This window comes from Ovis aries, chromosome 4 (genome assembly GCF_016772045.2).
Source record: "Ovis aries strain OAR_USU_Benz2616 breed Rambouillet chromosome 4, ARS-UI_Ramb_v3.0, whole genome shotgun sequence".
Lineage (NCBI taxonomy): Eukaryota > Metazoa > Chordata > Mammalia > Artiodactyla > Bovidae > Ovis > Ovis aries.
The window spans coordinates 23,882,621-23,901,457 of NC_056057.1; the positions used below are offsets into that span (position 1 = coordinate 23,882,621).

Sequence of the window (18,837 nt, forward strand, 5' to 3'; positions counted from 1 at the left end):
TTGGAGTAGCTAAACTTCTTAAAGCACAGTTCCTTAATCCTGCAGTGAGTGCTGAATAAGTTGCTTCAGTCATGTCCAAGTCTCTGTGATGCTATAGACTGTAGCCTGCCAGGCTTCTCTGTTCATGAAAATCTCCAGGCAAGAATACTGGAGTGGGTTGGCATGCCCTCCTCCAGGGGATCCTCCCAGCCCGGGGATGGAACCCACATCTCTTACAGCTCCTGCATGGGCACACAGGTTCTTCACCTCTAGTGCCACCTGGGAAGCCCCTGCAGAGTAAGAGCTATTTTTTTGAAGTGCAGAGAATATTAAAGAACAAGAAAAAGAGGCGCCCTGCTTGAGCATCTGTGTTAATATCAAGGCTTTACTTTTGCTTGTCTTTGACAAGGCTGGAACTTACTGCATGTGGCTGAGTTAGTCAATAATCTGATCATGATCCTCTACTGGAGTTTGACAAAGGCAGTGTTCTGAACTAAATTCCTATGGGGAGCCTGCCTTCTACAGCAAGGTGGTTCCACCCATCACTGCTCAGCATTTGAAACTGGCCATGGACAACAGGTAGCAGGGAGGGAAGAAAAAGATGAGTATAAGTGTGGGAGCCTGTGCTAATTAATTGCGTATAGTTTCATTTATCTAACAGAAGATTTGATGGCATACATTTTATTCTGAGCATTTAAGAGACAACTTTAACATTTGCTTTCTCATTTCTGAGAATAACCTAGAAGACTTACTTTGATCATACTGACATATTTTTCAAAAAGAACTTTGTTTATAGACCTTTTTTCTACTTCATCTGGCATAATGTTTCCTATCATGTTGATAGACAGAAATCAGATTAGTGAAAGATGACATTAATTAGTTAAACGGGCCAAACTAATAATGATTTATTTCAGTACAGACTGATGACATCAAAAGTATATGGTATCTGTTGAAAAATAATTGTATTTCACTACATCTTGCCTATTACAAGGTATCTTATAAGAGAGTGATAGCTATTGGATTTGGTAGGTAGTAAATGAAAAAATCACATTATGATTTCCAGTCTTTGTTAACCAGCATTTTTTCTTCTGTAGTAGATCTGTATCTTACACTTAATAAAGGAAAAGAGAGCAGCACTTCCAACCAAAAGATGGTTTAGTTATTTCAGCATCCAGCTAATACACGTGTATGTTTGTGGTGCAATTATTATTATTATTATTATTAACATTAGCATAATATGAGAATTACTTCACAATATTTTTAAAAGGAGGACAATCTGATTGAAACAGGTCATTTTGAAAACCAGCATTAGTTACTCTTATGTAGTTGATATTCAGTGTTGTTATCTATACTAATCTGGCTGCTGTATTTGAATAACATTATTTCTAGGTTTGTCAGGCTGCTTATTTAATTAATTAGTAGTAAATAAGTTAATGGCAATAACATATTTAGACTTACCCTGGCATTGGTCCATTTCCAGCAAGACTGTAAACCTGACGAGGATTTAGTAGGTATTGGAATTTTCTGTAAATTCTATAAAGGAGAAAACATAGAAGAAAAAAATTAAATTTAGTGGTACCTCCAAGTTTTTATTCTAAAATGCACACTGATTTGGAACATTCTCTATCCTGCTTTTGCATATTATTTATCTAATAAGATTTCAAATAAATACTTTAAAATACCAGGATAAAATTAGTTTAATATCTTTTCTTAATAGATCCTTGTGTAATTTACAAATTGGACCACCCTAACAGAGATGAAAGTTATTTATCCCATATATATAATGGTTTTGGACACTTTGTATGTATGTACGTATGTTAGTGAAGACTGTGATCCCATCTGCTTAATTACTCCACATAAACAATCAGCTTGATGAGCTAGCTCACAAAATTACTAAACTATTTCACCAGGAACATATCAAACAATTCATTTTTTTCTGAAATAAATTAATCATTGTATAACCAATACAATAGAACTGTTTCCAAGTATACACACAATCCCATATCAGAATTCTGAGGCAAAATATCACATGTAAAGAAATATTTTTAGTTTTTAAAATTAGCTTTTGCATACATGTGAAAATATTACTATATATCTTAATGCATCCATCTCATGTTTACTGATAGGGCTTCTTTGATAGCTCAGTTGGTAAAGAATCCATCTGCAATGCAGAAGACCCCAGTTTGATTCCTGGGTGGGGAAGATCCCCTGTAGAAGGGAAAGGTTACCCACTCCAGTATTCTGGCCTGGAGAATTCCATGAACTGTATAGTCCATGGGGTCACAAAGAGTTGGACATGACTGAATGACTTTCTCATACACACACGTTTACTGATAGAAATCTCCAAATATCTGTTTATATCGTCCTGCTTCCTTGAGCAATACCCTTGCATTCTAGATCTTGAATAATGATTACCACCCAGTGTCTTAAGAATGATTTTAGTCATTCTCGGGACCTCTTTTTCCCCAGCACCTGAAACAGAGGACGATCCTGTACCTTCTAACTGAGTAATGTCTACCATACCTGGATATTCTATCTCGTGCCTTACTTCAGGCTTTCAAGTTCTCTCACCAGATCTGTGAAAGTCTTGCCTATACAGCCTTCTTCTGTTCTGCTACTTAAGTACAGTCATGCTGTTTCCAAGAAGAAAAATCACTGCCAGTCAGGAAACATATACAATATTTTATTATATTTTCTCATCTTTCTTCTCCTTCCTCCTAAATTTCAACCCCAATGAATATCTTCTGGCTCCCTACCAAAACAGCACACTCATCCACAATTATGTCTTTTTTTTTTTTCCTTTACCTGTCTAATACCTGCTGCTGCTGCTAAGTCACTTCAGTCGTGTCCGACTCTGCGCGACCCCACAGACAGAAGCCCACCAGGCTCCCCCGTCCCTAGGATTCTGCAGGCAAGAACACTGGAGTGGGTTGCCATTTCCTTCTCCAATGCATGAAAGTGAAAAGTGGAAGTGAAGTCACTCACTCTTATCCAACTTTTAGCGACCCCGTGGACCGCAGCCTACCAGGCTCCTCCATCCATGGGATTTTCCAGGCAAGAGTACCTAGAACCAACTCAAAAGCTAGACTTTTGAGTCTTCAGAGACAATGACTGTTTTCCTCTGAACTTCCATGGCAACTTTATCTTAAACATGCTTAACTAAGCTTCTACCTTGGGGCTGCTGTAGAAAATCTATTTATGTGTCTGCCTCCCTGTAGGACTATATCTTCTATCTCATCCCCAGTTTCTAGCAGAGACTAGATTCTCTCAAGTGTTGCCGTCTAAATGATGTGTGAGCACTTCCACAGCTGTTGATGGGTATGGGAAACTACCTATGTGTGAATATTTATTTCTGTGACCTTTTCCTTCTTACCTAATACATCAAAGAAGAAAATCTACATATTTTGAAAGGAAAACCCTGAATGCTGTGCTGTGTGCTTAGTCACTCAGTCATGTCTGACTCTTTGTGAACCCATGGACTGTAGCCTGCCCAGGTTCCTCTGTCCGTGGGGATTCTCCAGGCAAGAATACTGGAATGGGTTGCCATGCTCTCCTCCAGGAGATCTTCCAAACCCAGAAATTGAACCCAGGTCTCCTGCATTGCAGGTGGATTCTTTAGCATCTAAGCCACCAGGGAAGAAACATATTTTGAAAAGAAAACCCTGAATAGAATCCCATTATTTGTGAAAGATGGCTCCTATGCGTTTATGATCACACACATAATAGATCTCCTTTAAACATATTTACAGTTCTTTTGATTTTGAATGGTCCTTGTTAGCGTATAAAGGACAAAACGTGAGTGAGTGTGCATACTGCTGCTGCTAAGTCGCTTCAGTCGTGTCCGACTCTGTGCGCCCCCGTAGACGGCAGCCCACCAGGCTCTGCCGTCCCTGGGATTCTCCAGGCAAGAACACTGGAGTGGGTTGCCATTTCCTTCTCCAATGCATGAAAGTGAAAAGTGAAAGTGAATTCGCTCAGTCGTGTGTGACTCTTAGCGACCCCATGGAGTGTGCATACAGGAGAACTCAAATATCCTCCTTGCCCCATTAAATTTAATTTATTGATAATTTCAGTGTATCTATCTATATTTTTTAAAGAGTTATTTTTAGGTACTAGGAGAAGAGGGAGAAAGATATTTCATTTAAGGGTCATTTGGCATGATTAATGTTATTTTAATTTGAGGGAGATTTTTCCACTTGAAAAATTTTTTCACTTTATACTCCATTTGTTTCTAATTTCAAATATGAATTTTAGTCTCATCTATTGCTTTGTGAAGAGTGTGCTTCTTTTCAAGATATCTATAACATAAACAACAACAAACTATGAGTAGTAAAGGAGGAAATGATTTTATCATCATCATTTACTATTTCATGTATCTAAAAGTAAGGCAACTATTCTTTTTAGTAAAACATTATAAATACTTTATATCAATAAGCCACTAGTTATTTAAAATAATTTCTATCATATTTAGCAGAGTTTAAAATATATATGGTGATAAAAAGGGAAAACTTTTTAAGCAGAAATAATATTTTATTGAATGGAAAATGACCATTCTTCACTTAACTGAAATAAAGTTGGGAAGTTAAATGATAGAAAAGTAAATTACTTTTCAAAATTCCATTATTCATAGAAACATTTCAACTTTGTTATTTGGTAAAACCACAATAGAAATTTCTATTTTATTATCATAGTGTTTTTGTGAATGCTTTTATCTGATTGCTCATTTTTTGGCTGGGATCAGTAAAAAATTCCTAGAAATTATTAAGGTATCAGGTAACAACTAAATTTCTGTTTATGACACTCTTTAGGAAGGAATGATGCTAAAGCTGAAGCTCCAGTACTTTGGCCACCTCATGCGAAGAGTTGACTCATTGGAAAAGACTCTGATGCTGGGAGGGACTGGGGGCAAGAGGAGAAGGGGACGACAGAGGATGAGATGGCTGGATGGCATCACTGACTCGATGGACGTGAGTCTGAGTGAACTCCGGGAGTTGGTGATGGACAGGGAGGCCTGGCGTGCTGCGATTCATGGGGTCGCAGAGAGTCGGACACAACTGAGTGACTGAACTGAACTGAGGATGACATAAAATTTACTCTTCAGTGTGGCAACTTTCATATCTTTAGTAATTATTAGAATTTAATCATTAATTTTACAAAAAGGAAAAAAAAATAGTGTCCACAAGAATACTGAGACTATAGGTAATGCAGCTCATTACTATTCTGAGTAAATATACTATTCTTCTCCAGTGTATATGTCATCATGTTCTCCAAACACACATGCAGATAATCATTAAAATATATTTTGTCTAGAAGCTGAATGTAAATTCCATTTCTCACTACTGGGCAGGCGATGAATTTCATTCCTTACTACTGGGTGATGATTTACCTGAAGTCACCTGTTGACCCTCTAGAGAATGAATTTTCATCCAACTGTATTTATGGAGCTGTGCTATATGCAAAGCTCTTTATTAATGGCTAGGGAAGTTAGTAGGCAGGGTGGAGAGAATTCAGATATCTGAGATATGATAATAAAATCTCTGCAAAAGGCCATTACTATATTAAAATTTCAACTGTAAAACAGGGAGAGATCATACCAATATACATTGTTACACAGAGATGACAGCACCATTTATTTCACGTTAAAATTACTGAACCATGAAGGATAATAGTTTTAAATGTTTTTATACCATAAATTTAGTTTCACATGTATATGACATAGTAATAAAGCTGATTTTTTTTAAAAAATCAGTAAATAAAGCTGATTTTTAAAAACATACCGTTCTCCTTGCTTCCCACCACTTTTGGGGTTCACAAAAACTAAAAGTGGATGAGTACCAGGAACTGGAGTGATCTAGAAGAAAAGTTGAATATGTGGACAAATTATTTACATTAGATATAAAGAGAACTCCTTGTTATTTCTACTTTACGACATGCCAATTAGCAAATTCAAGAATATGGTTCTTTTGTCCTGTAATGAGGAGATAAACAGCACAGATAGATACTAGATACTAGATCTATTTAATAACCTAGTTAAATCCTGTACTTTGTCTCCATATGTATCAACAGGAATACCCACTCCACTAGGAACAGGGGCAGAGTGTAAGGCAGGTATAATATGGAAAGAGAATAACCTCTCAGTAGCTATGAGATGAAAACAATAGGTCCAATTGTGGGACACTGAATAAACCACCCAGAATAAAGCAGAATAGAGTGGGGAAGAAAGTTAGGAAAGAAAGAGCTCAAATTAGATCCATCTTAGAAATGATCCCTACTCCAGAGCTTGTAGCACATTTGGAATCCATCTTCCCAACGACTTGTGAATGAGACTCTAAATAAGATCGTTTGAGGCCACCTTCAGCCTGAGTCCCCATCTGCACAGCACCTCCTCAATGCTTTCTTTTCCTACTTGAGAAGCAGAATGCCAGTTAATCCAGGCTACTTGCTAAACAGGAATTCATTAAATTGACTGAGTCCCTATACACCATGCACTTTTCATCATTATATACTTGATTTAATCCAAAAAAGTGCCTGCTCTAGTAGAGCTTATAATCTGGGAGATAAACATGAGAAACAAATAAATATATATTTAGTAATGAAAAGTATCACCAGAAACAAAGCAGGTAAGGTAATAGCATTTCATTGATGAGGGGGAGAAATTATCTTTTGATAGAGTGGCAAAGAACACTTGTATTTTACTTAAGTTCCATGTTAAGAGATAAGCTCTTTTAAATAAAAGTATTTCTATTCAATGTATGACTATGTAACTCAGATAAGCTCTTTTAAATAAAAGTATTTCTATTCAATGTATGACTGTGTAACTCCCATTTAAACATAGTTTGATGATAATAATATTTTAATAATAAAACATGCAACTAACATAATTCTCTAAATAAATATTAAGTTGAAAGGTTTTAGATCAGTCTACTTTTTGAAAGTAGATTCGAAATATCCTTTATTGCTCTGGTATTTTTCCCTTAGAAAGTACTTGAAATATTCAATGAGGAGATTAAAAACAACCATTTCATCATATCATCTTTTTTCCTTTTGCTTGTTAAACAATATGTTAAAATATCCTACCAATCTATTTTCTTCTAATTCTTCTGAAATGCCATTTTTCTAATGATTATAGGCACTGAGAAACTGGTGACATCTTCAGACTGTATGAGGAGGTTGAATAAAACATTCACAGTTCTACTCTTACCTAACTTGTTCTCCTCACAAGCTATTTTTTCTGACTCAGTTTTACTTCCCTTTGTAAAGAGGGCACATGGATTTTGTTTCTGATTAGTCTCTCATCCAGTTGGGAGATGAGATGGAGGAGCTGAACCTGGAGTAAGTTTCTAGCTCTTCTCCCCTGAACTCCATGAGCTCAATTATTACTGTACAGAAGGTGCCTCTGAGGTTAAGCCATTGTGTTACAAACTTGCAGTGCGTCTTCCCCTCACTCTCATTAAAAGCTGAACACCAAAACACACCTCTGACAACTAGTATTCAGTCTCCTTTACTTCTCACTCTATTACAAATCAGATGGCACTCCTAACATTTTCACATGCAAAAAAGTAATAGATGTGGATCTTAGTTGATTTTTTAACTTCATTTAAATTGCTAGTCCTTATTTTTAAATGGAAGTGGCATTCTCAAGGTAAACAAAAATTTTTAGGAAAACATAGCCTCTGAACCCAAATACTAAGTTAGGGTGATCATCTGAAAATTCAACATTCAGCTTACCATTACATGAGATTACATTACATTTATGTGGGCAAATTTTCTAATTCACTTGAAAATATATCCTGGAATGTCTTTCAGAAAGGCTTATTAATTAAAATGTTGAAAGACATAATTATGATTTATCAAAAAAGGTTGGTATCATGCAACAGCAAATTGTGTTCTGAGGAAACATTATTATGAAGATCCCACCAGAATATAGTATAATCTGTTGTTTAGTCACTAAGTTTTATCCAACACTTTTGTCAACCCCATTGACTATAGCCTGCTTGGCTCTTCTGTCTATGGGATTTCTCAGGTAAGTGGGTTGTCATTTTCTTATCCAGGGTATCTTCCCAACCCAGGGATCAGACTCATACCTCCTGCACTGGCAGGTGGGTTCTTTACTACTGATCCACTAGGGAAGCTCCAATATAGTCTGCCGAGGATCTCAAGATACAAAACCCTAGATGTCATTTTTAGGAGTCAGTAGATGGATAATTATGTCAAATGGATTAAAAAATATGAGAGAATCTAAATAAAGAATTTAGGATAATGATGATACTCTACTCATCACAAAAGTTAAGTACCAAACAAATGGAAGAACAGAAATAAAACCAAGCTATCGAACTTTTCCTCACACAGCCCCTTCCCATAAATTAGACTTGTTAAATAATACAGTATAAAAATAAAACATTAAACACTTCAATATTTATTTGTAAGTTATCAGAGACTACAGAATAGTGCCTATTTGACCATTATTCTAACAGATAAGTCACCTGACCTAACATAACTTCCATTGAAGGAGCAATATGTGATTCCGTATCAGAACCACAGAAATTCTGGTATCAGGGGATCATTTAACAATGGTGGTATTTATGTAAGAAATGTGATGGTTTCAGGCAAATCAGCATCTTTTTCAACGCTCATTCAAAAAGCTCCAGAATTCTGCTAAACTTTGTTACTATAAAGTCTAGCATACTAAATTTGGGTAGGAGACCAAAGACTGTGTTTTTAGATTTGAGAGCCAAAGACCTACAGTACTACAGAGCCATTTTCAAGTCTGATGAGATAAAAATAAACAACTACTGTGTTCACTGATAGTCCTGAAGTGAGAAGCAGCACGTTCTGGGAGATGGTGAAGGACAGGGAAGCCTGGTGTGCTGCAATCCACGGGGTTGTAAACAGTCAGACATAACTGAGCAAATGAACAACAACAAGAGGCAGCATCTTAGTGAGAGTCTATAATTTGTAAATTAAGTCTCATATTCCTCTTCATCCTCAGGAAAAGAAGTCCAGGCTTTTAGGATTGCCTACATATGAGAACATTCTCTTATTATACATAACACAACCATAAAAATCAAGAAGCTAGCATGATTCTGAACTAGTTTCTTTTGTTATAAAAGCATTATCGAGACAACTGATGAAACTAGAATGAAATCTCAAGATTAGATAGCACCAATACATCAATTTTACATTCAAGTTCACTGATTGTCTTTTGAATTATACCTAATATAGTCTTTAACAGGACACATTTTGAATTTTTACTTTTATATAATAACTCTGAAATAAAATGCAAAAGAATTACTTTGAAAACTGATTTATTGTCATCCTAAAATCTCATATGCATTTTGTTATAGATTTTAGTGGGATGGGAAAGAGTAAGACAAAAATACAAATACGTTTAAAATTCTGTTGTGCCTGTGTATATGCTCAGTCATGTCTGACTCTTTGCGATGCCATGGACTGTAGCCTGCCAGGCTCCTCTGTCCATGGAATTTTCCAGGAAAAAATACTGGAGTGGTCAGCCATTTCGTACTCCAGGGGATCTTCCCAACTCTTTGACCTTGGAAGTAAATATTTATATAGCGCTTGAAATAATTTCAAGTGGAACCATATATAAAACAGATGAAAAGCAAATTACTCTGTCTGATGTGTAAAAGAACCCTGAACCTGTTCTCAGCTTCCCATCACACCACTCTTGTGCTGGAGGTATGTCTATGGAATCCTTCTCAGAGCAGTCTTTAAAAAAACAAAGACAAAACATTGGGAATGGGTAATACGGCATAGCAAAGAAAACACTGATGGTGGGGGAAAGTGTTCAGGAGTATTTTATAGCATGTGTGATACCTGAAATCCTGCAGAATGGTTCTAAATTAGGTGTGAAGGCACTACATGCAGAAGGAAAGAGCTCATACTGGGTTCTCCTCTATAAAAATAAATCATGCAAGATCGCAATTACTCATATAGAGGAGCAGTTCCATTTATATATTGTAAACACTTTAGAATATGGCTTTAGGGTCAGACTGGTTTGAGATCCCAGTTCAACCATTCTCTCGACATATACTCTCTCCCTTAGCAAATTCATATGTGATGGTATTAAGTGCAATCAATATGCCTTTCTGTCCCAAATTCATATCTACTCTCACCCCTGAATTCTAGACTCACATATCTGTCTGCCCACTCAATACTTCTATTTGGATGTTGAACAGCATCAGACATTTTACTACAAATTTTATTTATCCAAACCCCCTCCATCTCAGGCCACGGCAACTCCATCATTTCAGTGCATGGGCCAAAGCTCTTGGCAATGCCCCTACTCTTCACTTCTTAATGAGACCCAATCTCTATCTTACATAAATTATACACAAGGCCGATTCTCAGCCCTGACACATCTTATTCAGTTCCATATTTTCATTTATAATTGAGCACATTTTATATATATGGAGACCAGAACTCATTTTAGAGGTTGTTATAATACCCAAAATATAGAATAGGAATTCCAGACTTAAGAGACTTAAAATGACAATGAAGAGCTGATTATAAGAATCAGTAAGCCTGAGGATCCCAAAGTGGACATACATATACATATAATCAAAGAAAAAGAATAAATTTGATACCCATGCTATACATTTCTGTATAGTGCATATATGCATGCGTAGTTTACAGTTTGGGGAATTATAAGAATGAGATAATTGTAAATAATAAAAACAGTAGGGAAAGAGAAGAGCAGTTGTGGCACAGATATTTCATTATAAAGGTTCCTCTTTATGTTTTGCTAAGAGTAAATAGACTTCTTGGTTTGTAAGTGACACATTTCGGAAACTTTTCTCAAAAGAATGTTTAGGGACAAGGTAACATCGGCATAAAACAGTTTAAACAACTGTTCTGTTTTTCTAATTGTTTGTTCTCATGTAGCTAATCATCGGTATTTTCACATCGTTTGCATGTTTCAGTTACATCTGATCATATGTATTAAATGTAAACCTGTGGTGTGAGCGATGACAAAGACAGAGTGCCTAACCACCTCTATTTGAAGTCCCCTAGGACTCGGGTTAATTAATGAGACTCATCCTAAGGTTATACATGATCTATTACTTCCTCTAATTAGAAATAATAATCCTGATCATTATGCTGGTTAGCTGGAAAGAAGTAAGATGAATGTGCTTAACTGTGATTAATAGTCTATAAGCCATGTAGATCTCTTCTGTCACTGAGTTATATGCAAACTGGGCTGCAACTCAATGCTTTTTGGTGATATATATTTTTATAACTCATAGAAAATTAATTTTCTGGAAGATATTTTTAAATTTTGTGACAAAGAATAAGCATTTTATTATTTTAAAATTGATTACCACAACAAAAATTATTTTTCCATTTTGTATGAAATAGCTATCCAATAATTTATTGTCCACTTTTTAAATATTTTCTCCCAAATTATGTGAATACCTATGTGCATCATATTTTAGTCCGTTCTGCTGAGGTGAAAGAGATTGCATGTGAAAGCGAAAGTGAAGTGATTATGTACAAATATTTTTAAGATAAAAATTAAAGTGATGATGATCATAGTATTCACTTACTGATGTGTTATAAGGGCTGATGCCTTCCCTTTGCTAACCAACAAATTTACCTGACAATTTTATATGCCAAAGAAAACTATAAAGTTATTATCTGGTTAGAAAAAGGAAACACATACACAGAGAAAGTTAACCATCTGTTTTTTGGATATGATTTAGTTATAATAAGATTGAAAAATTTGCATCCTTTAGAATAAAAAAAGAAAATACATCTTATATTGCTATGTCAGTTTAAAGTCTTTAGAACACTCTGCATGCACCATTTAGTTTTGGTTTTGATGTTTGAGGCAAGACAGGTGTAACTATAGAAATATTAAGAAAGAGACTAAAGCAGTTATAATTCTAGCACTTTCAAATTTTTGTTTCAAAATTTGCAAAAGTAGTACATGGAAGAGCAAGGAGATCAGAAATTTAGCATTTCTAGACCTGTTAAAATTTGTTAACCAAGGGAACAAGGATCTCAAGAGTGTAACACAAACTCTGAGTCTGATGGCCTTCGTTCTCACCTCACTAACTGAGAGGCCCTAGGAATAATTTTACTTTAGAACATCAATGTATTCATTTTTAAAGTGGTAATAATAATATTTATTATATGTTGGAGACAAGAATTCATAATTATCTCAGACATCATTGAGAAAGATCACTTAATATTCATAAAATATTATCACAGTGGCTAGCATATACTGTTTAACAAATGATGCATGTTTCCCATCCATGTATGTTGGAAGTATGTTGTGAAATATATTTGAATTTTAAAATCTGTGGAAAATATTTAAATTTCAAAATTAGGTTTCCTTTTGTTATTTTTATTGCAGGAACCCAGATTAACTATAGATTTAAACTAACCAATATCATCAACTGACCTATTAAAACTACAAATGTTGACTATTTTTCACTAAAAATTTCACAGGATCACTAACCTAAAAGTTTTTACTATCATAATTGTGGATAAATTTTATATTTGGGACTTTCAATGAGATTGCTTAACACACAAGTATGCCTTTCAAAATGTGTAGACTTCCTCTTTTGATAATTAACTTCTATACTCTCTAACCAATGTAAATAAATTTATCATTCAGAATTTCCTCTTTTTACATTTTTATTTAATGACTCATAAACAATTTTCTATTTACAATGTTGTATTATGTCAAAAAATCAGTAATCTGATTATCATTAGCATAATTATTGTTTTCAGTGAATGAAAATAATGAAAAAGAAAGCATTTAGGCAACTACCATGTGATCTCAACTGTCCTTGCAAACTGAGGACATAAAAGACATAACCCATAGAACCACAGATAAAATAGTAAGTAAAAAAGATATAAAGTATCTTTATAAATTGACATATGTAACATACTATATCTTTGTGTGGTAAGAGGTTGATAAATTTTCTTGGAGAACATGAAAACTGCAGCATATTCTTAAGGAAAAGAATTAGAAATTGGAACACAGAAACATACAGACAGGAAAACAAAACAAAAATGACTTCAGAAAACAAAACAACAATAAAAACTTAATCCATAGATTAAGCCAAGTTCTTTGATTGTGTTCATGTTTGAAAGGGACACAGGTTCAATTCTTGGTCCAGGAAGATTCCAGGCGCCATGGAGCAACTGAGCTCAGGGGGCCACAACTACTGAGTCCGCATGCTACAACGACTGAAGCCTGAGTGCCTACAGCCTGTGCTCTGACACAAGAGAAGCCACCACAATGAGAAAGCTGAGCACCACAAGGAAGAGTAGCCCCTATTCTCTATAACTAGAGAAAGCTACTGCACAGCAACGAAGACACAGCACAGTAAACTATTAATTAATTAATTAATATTAATCATTTAATATATAGATGGTAAGACATGTTTCTGTTGATGTCAGGGACCCCTAGGGGTAACTCAGAGATTTTTAAGTACTAAAAACATGATTTTGAGTTACCTGTGTTAAAACAGATACATATATGCAGTTTCAATGTCAACTTAAAACACTGGAAGATATGGATAAATTATAATGGATTCTTTATTTTTATTATTGATTTGAAAAAAATTCTACACAGAAGAGTTCATTTTATTATTTTCTGAAAACATGTTTTTCAGTCAAAATGACTTCCAAATAGATACAATAATATATACAGGGAGAAAGTATGCTTGGAAATAAATAATGCATATATATAACACAAATGTATATATTTTATACTAATTTGCAAAAGCTTCAGATTGACAAAAGATCTCTTATAAATTTAAGTTTAAATGAAGACAATGTCATAAATGATTAATCTAATCAGAATGTCACTCTGTCATCAACTATAAAACTGACATCTTGATAAATTAATAAAAATGTTTCTAAAATTATCTACTGAACAAATTTGCACATTAAATAAATGTGTTGATAGCTGGACATATGCCCTTCTAAGAGCACCAAAGTAACAAATATGAAAGCTACTAAAATTTGGATTAAAATAATCCTACCTGCAGGCCTTGTCCATCCATAGTAACGGAGTTGGCTCTTTGCATTTTGTTCTTGTCGGTCACTTTGTTTGACTGATGGGAACCACCCTTTTCCCTTTTCACTGTTGCTTGTCTTTCCTGTTAGGAAAAAATCTTGTATCAAAATATTGAAAATATTTAATTGCTTTACTACAAAGGCAACATAGAGAAGAATCTCATGGCTACTAACTTGGACCCAGCTTCTTAATTTGGGGTTTCTAGTGAATAATATGAAACCAGATGCTTTGAACTGGCTCAAAATATATAATAGATGCATGACCAAAATATCAGTTAAATAAAGGTGGTGAAAGAAAACCAAAACATATTATCATAGGTGCCCAATTATGACTCTGTTAAAAGTTCCTAAGGACTACTAAAGCTAATCATTTTCATAAACAATGGTACAGATAATACTACAGGACTGTAAAGGAATTTGTACTGAGCACTAAATTTAATGCTTATAAATACATGCAATATTGAAAATAGACCCTTAAACTACTATTGATCAAGAGTGACATAAAACACACATTCCTTCCCAGCTAATACTTATATTCACCAGAACAGAAAACATTTTCATAGTCGTCTTCTTTCTGTTTCTATTACTTCTCCTCTCACTCTTTCCAACCCAACCTAATAAACCTTTATCACCATTAATGCACCAAATCACCTTTTATTCAAATCACCAGTGACCTGCTCATTTGCTACACTTGTTGATCAGTCTTTAACTTCTCAATTTTTAAGCAGCATTTGACAGAATTGACCTTTTCTTCTAGAAAATCTGGTTCAACTGGGTTCCAGAACACTTTTCTTAGCTCTCCTCTTAACTTTACTAACTTCTCCCTAAGTCTTTTCTGTTTTTCCTCCTCCAGCCTTATAATCTCAATGTTTAACCCTTGACCTTTCCCTTGGGCCTCTCATCTTCACTGTCTACACACACTCCCTAGGTAACTTCATTTACACCCAAGGCTTTCAACTTCAATTTGATAATGAAGACTAAGTTTATACTCCCTGTTGAGAAAAGGAATATTCTTGCCATATCAGTAAACAAGGATATCACAGAGATCAGCAATTGCATCCCTCTAAATGTGGATTTCTGACCCCTAAGGGCAACCAGGAAGAACAATACCACCTTGCTGCAGCCACTCCCTATGGTGAGCACTGAGGAACTCAGGGTGTGAAAAAAATGCAGCATGCTGGTCCTAGATAGCTGAGATGCATATGAAGGGAATGATTTCAGTGTCCAGATTCTTGCATCTTCCCATACAGAAAAAGCTCCAAATTTCTTAACCTGAGATATCTGGTTTTAATTCACAAAAATATTTTTGATGTTCATACTACATGCCTTTTGTTGCAAATTTCTATATATCCTGACTCCTGCCCCCACATCCTCAGAGCAATTCTCTCAGGGTTACTTGAAAGGCTTTCTCCCCGGCTTGACGTCCTAAAATTTCCCACCAAATAAAACATAACCGTGAGCTTTTAGGTTGTAACTATTTTTTTAAGTTAACACTGTTCAGATTTTCCCCAGGAGCTTAATTCCTATAAATAAATGCCCTTTCTCTCTGTCTACATAAGTATGTAGAACGCATATGAATCCTGAAACAATAAAAACTAATTAAAAGTTTCTCCCTATCCACCTTAAAAATAAATCCTGAACTGGATGATTATTCATCACATCTATCATTACATGTTTTAAGCCCCCATTATCTTATTTGCCTTAATTATTGTGGCCATCACCTTAATGAGTCAATCACTTTCCATTTTGTCTCCCTCCAATTGATTCTCTATGTAACAGCCACACTCATCCCTTATTATTGCAATCCAGCTACACCAACCCCATCTTTGTTTCTTGATCACAATAATCGTGCTTTTAATACTGGGCTCTTACATACATTCTGCACTCTGCTGGACAGCTCTTCTTGCTCCTGGTCAAACATTAGACTCTGTTCCTTTATATGTTTGTGTGTATGCATATTTTTTTATATAATTTAAAATGTTATCTATTTAATACTGGTCTTCCTACACTTCAATCAAAGCTTCATAGAGAAATGACTTTGCTTAACTGTTTCACATTAAATCCTAGATCAGTGCCTGATAAAATCACTATAAATGAATGCAGAAATAAATCAATCTTAACATTCAAAAAATCAAGCAATTTGAAGTGCCTGAAATATTGTGTTGAGAAGAACTCCTAAGGCATGTCTAAGCTTGATGTGAAAAACAGTCCTGATCAATTACCAATGTCTCCCATGTGTGCTTAAAGGTTTGAGTGCCATGTATTCTCTGTTATATATTCAGATACATATATACGTTTCTGTTCCTATATTTGCATGTATTTTGTCAATTACTTCTCAATTACTGTCATTTAGGAAAATATATTTAAGTGCAATTAAAAGTAAAGCTCTTTTTATATATATTAAGGCCAAATGGAACAGAAAACTTCTTGGACCAAAATAAATGCTAATCAGCATAGCCCTTTTATAGTCCTTGCAATTTCATGGTGCACTGAATATATTTTTGTGTAGATAAAAATGGCTTGTGCAATAGGATTCCTGAAATTCAAATTCTTTGGAAACTGATATATTCTCATATAAGCAGCATTTCTGGCAAAGATATTGATATTTTAAGGAACAGATCATTCTTTCTCAGCTTGCAACTTACATTTTGTCCACAGATAGTTAAGGGTATAATGAATAAATGAGTGAATTATAGGATGAGATTTGAAGTCAGAAATCCCAAGTGGAATCCATCTCAGCTACTTAAATACTATGTAGCCTTAGAGAATTGAGTCTTACTCAAAATGGAGTCAGCAATTCCTATTTCTTAAAGTTGTATATGACTTAAAAGAAAATATATAAAGTTCTAATATTGTGCCTATATTAGTGCATGTGCTAAATAAATGAAAGTTATTGTGAATAATGTAAAATAGGTATGGTTCTTCCATTAGGGTGCTCTTTAATATCACCATTATGTAAAATGTTTGTTATATTTTCAAATATATATATATGAAAAAGTTAACTAATTACAATAGGTATATTTTTAAATGAGTAAAGCTCAGCAACCTACATTTGAAAATCCACAGCATGTTGTGCTGAGTTCAAGCATGTACTACTTGGTGGGTAAGGGGATTTTTTTTTTCTGAGTTCTAACATTCAGGTAAATAAAACATGGTAACAGTGTTTTATAAAAATCTACATTGTGAAAGTTATCATTTATACATCATATATTCTGCCTTGTAATCCAACATTGCTATTTAGCATTAAATTCCTAAATGCTTGAGTTATAAGATAAAAATAAAATTTAAGTTGATTGGTCACAATGGAACTCAGTATTTGCATCCAGACTATTTATAAATGTAACTCTGGGCATTTAAAACATGTGAGTGTATGTCTGTAAAGAATTACCAAATTATCAATTAATAATATTTTATTCTTAGCCCATAGAGCTGGGCTTCCCTGGTGGTTTAGCGGTAAAGAATCCACCTGGAAATGCTGGACACATTTGATCCATGGGTTAGGAAGATCCCCTGGAAGAGGAAATGACAACTCTCTCCAGTATTTTGCCTGGGAAATCCCATGGAGAGAGGAGCCTAGTTGGCTACAGTCCATGGGGTCCCAAAAGAGTTAGGCATGACTTAGCAACAAAACAATAAAAAAGTGTATAGCTGGGGAAAATCCTGTGTGGCTGAGAATCTCTAGCTGGCAGAAAGCACTTGTTTAAGTGATTTCATTTCTTTCTAGGGGGGTCATCCCTCTGAGAAAACTGCAGACAAGACAAAACTAAAGCTATTTCTAGTAGCAATTGTAAAATAAAAAAATTTAAAAACCTTAAATTGACTTTTCAATTGTTAAAACTTTATTTTTAAAGTCTAGAATCATAAGAGGTATATCACAGATTATGAAAAAAACTTCAGTCAACTCATCAGCAGGTGAATTTTACTATATAATCTAGATAATGAAACATATTTATTCAAATACACACACACACACACACATACACACACACACACACACACACACCACCGAGAACAAAGTGGTTTCTTTGTTTGATGGAAATATGCTTAGTGGTTGGAATTTCTAGAATTAATCAGACTGACAATTTAAAAACAAGAAAGCCTCATAAACCATTTGATATTTTTCCATGGTTTTCTTCGTATTATACTCATTTGTTTCATGTTTATTTCCAAATTGTATGGAAGTCTCTCTGAGCTATTCACTATATTTTACTTAAGCAGCATAGGATAACAGGAGGGTATTTTAATACTTTTCCTTATTTCCACTAAGAAAATCTTCACTTCTTTTCAATTCTATATGAGCTACAGGAAGGGCCAAACAATTACATCTTTGAAAAATCTGATGTCCACCAAAATGTCACTGGCCCGCGTTGGGGGTTGATTCTCCCTGACTGGCCAAGTTCTATTATGATATCTAAGAATGTTACTTCCAATGCTAAAGTTATAGAAAAATTTCAGGAAGAGCTTGCCAGCATTATTTTGTATCTTTATTCAGGATAAAAGTGCTCTGTGATAATACGGGGCAGTACTTATCACTTCACCTTCAGATCTATTTTTATGTTTTGGGGCTCTAAATCACAAACTAAATTACTTTGTTATAACTAAGGTAAATTTTGTTCTGCCAGATAAATTATCCTAGATATAAAGAGTCAGAAAATTATTGCTTCAATCAATAGGAATTATTCAAACACTGAAAAGAGCTGCTTTAACCAAAAAAATGAAAGAACATAGAACATGTAACTACAAAATATAAAATACAGTTATCAATATTTCAGCATTTTCAAATATCAACCACTTGTGTTTGCTATG

The 18,837-nt window shown here is 34.7% G+C and overlaps 1 protein-coding gene across 15 annotated transcripts in view; it reads right to left on the minus strand.

Annotated features, from left to right (window-relative positions):
* Positions 1–18,837, minus strand: part of DGKB (diacylglycerol kinase beta) — a 1,339,752-nt gene that overhangs the window by 545,777 nt on the left and 775,138 nt on the right. For all 15 annotated transcript variants that reach the window (XM_060414944.1, XM_060414942.1, XM_042248425.1 and 12 more), the window contains 3 exons: positions 13,998–14,114; positions 5,757–5,830; positions 1,438–1,512 (listed from right to left, as the gene is read on the minus strand). In XM_060414944.1, the coding sequence (XP_060270927.1) occupies positions 1,438–1,512; positions 5,757–5,830; positions 13,998–14,114 (266 nt within the window). The remainder of the gene's footprint in view (positions 1–1,437; positions 1,513–5,756; positions 5,831–13,997; positions 14,115–18,837) is intronic.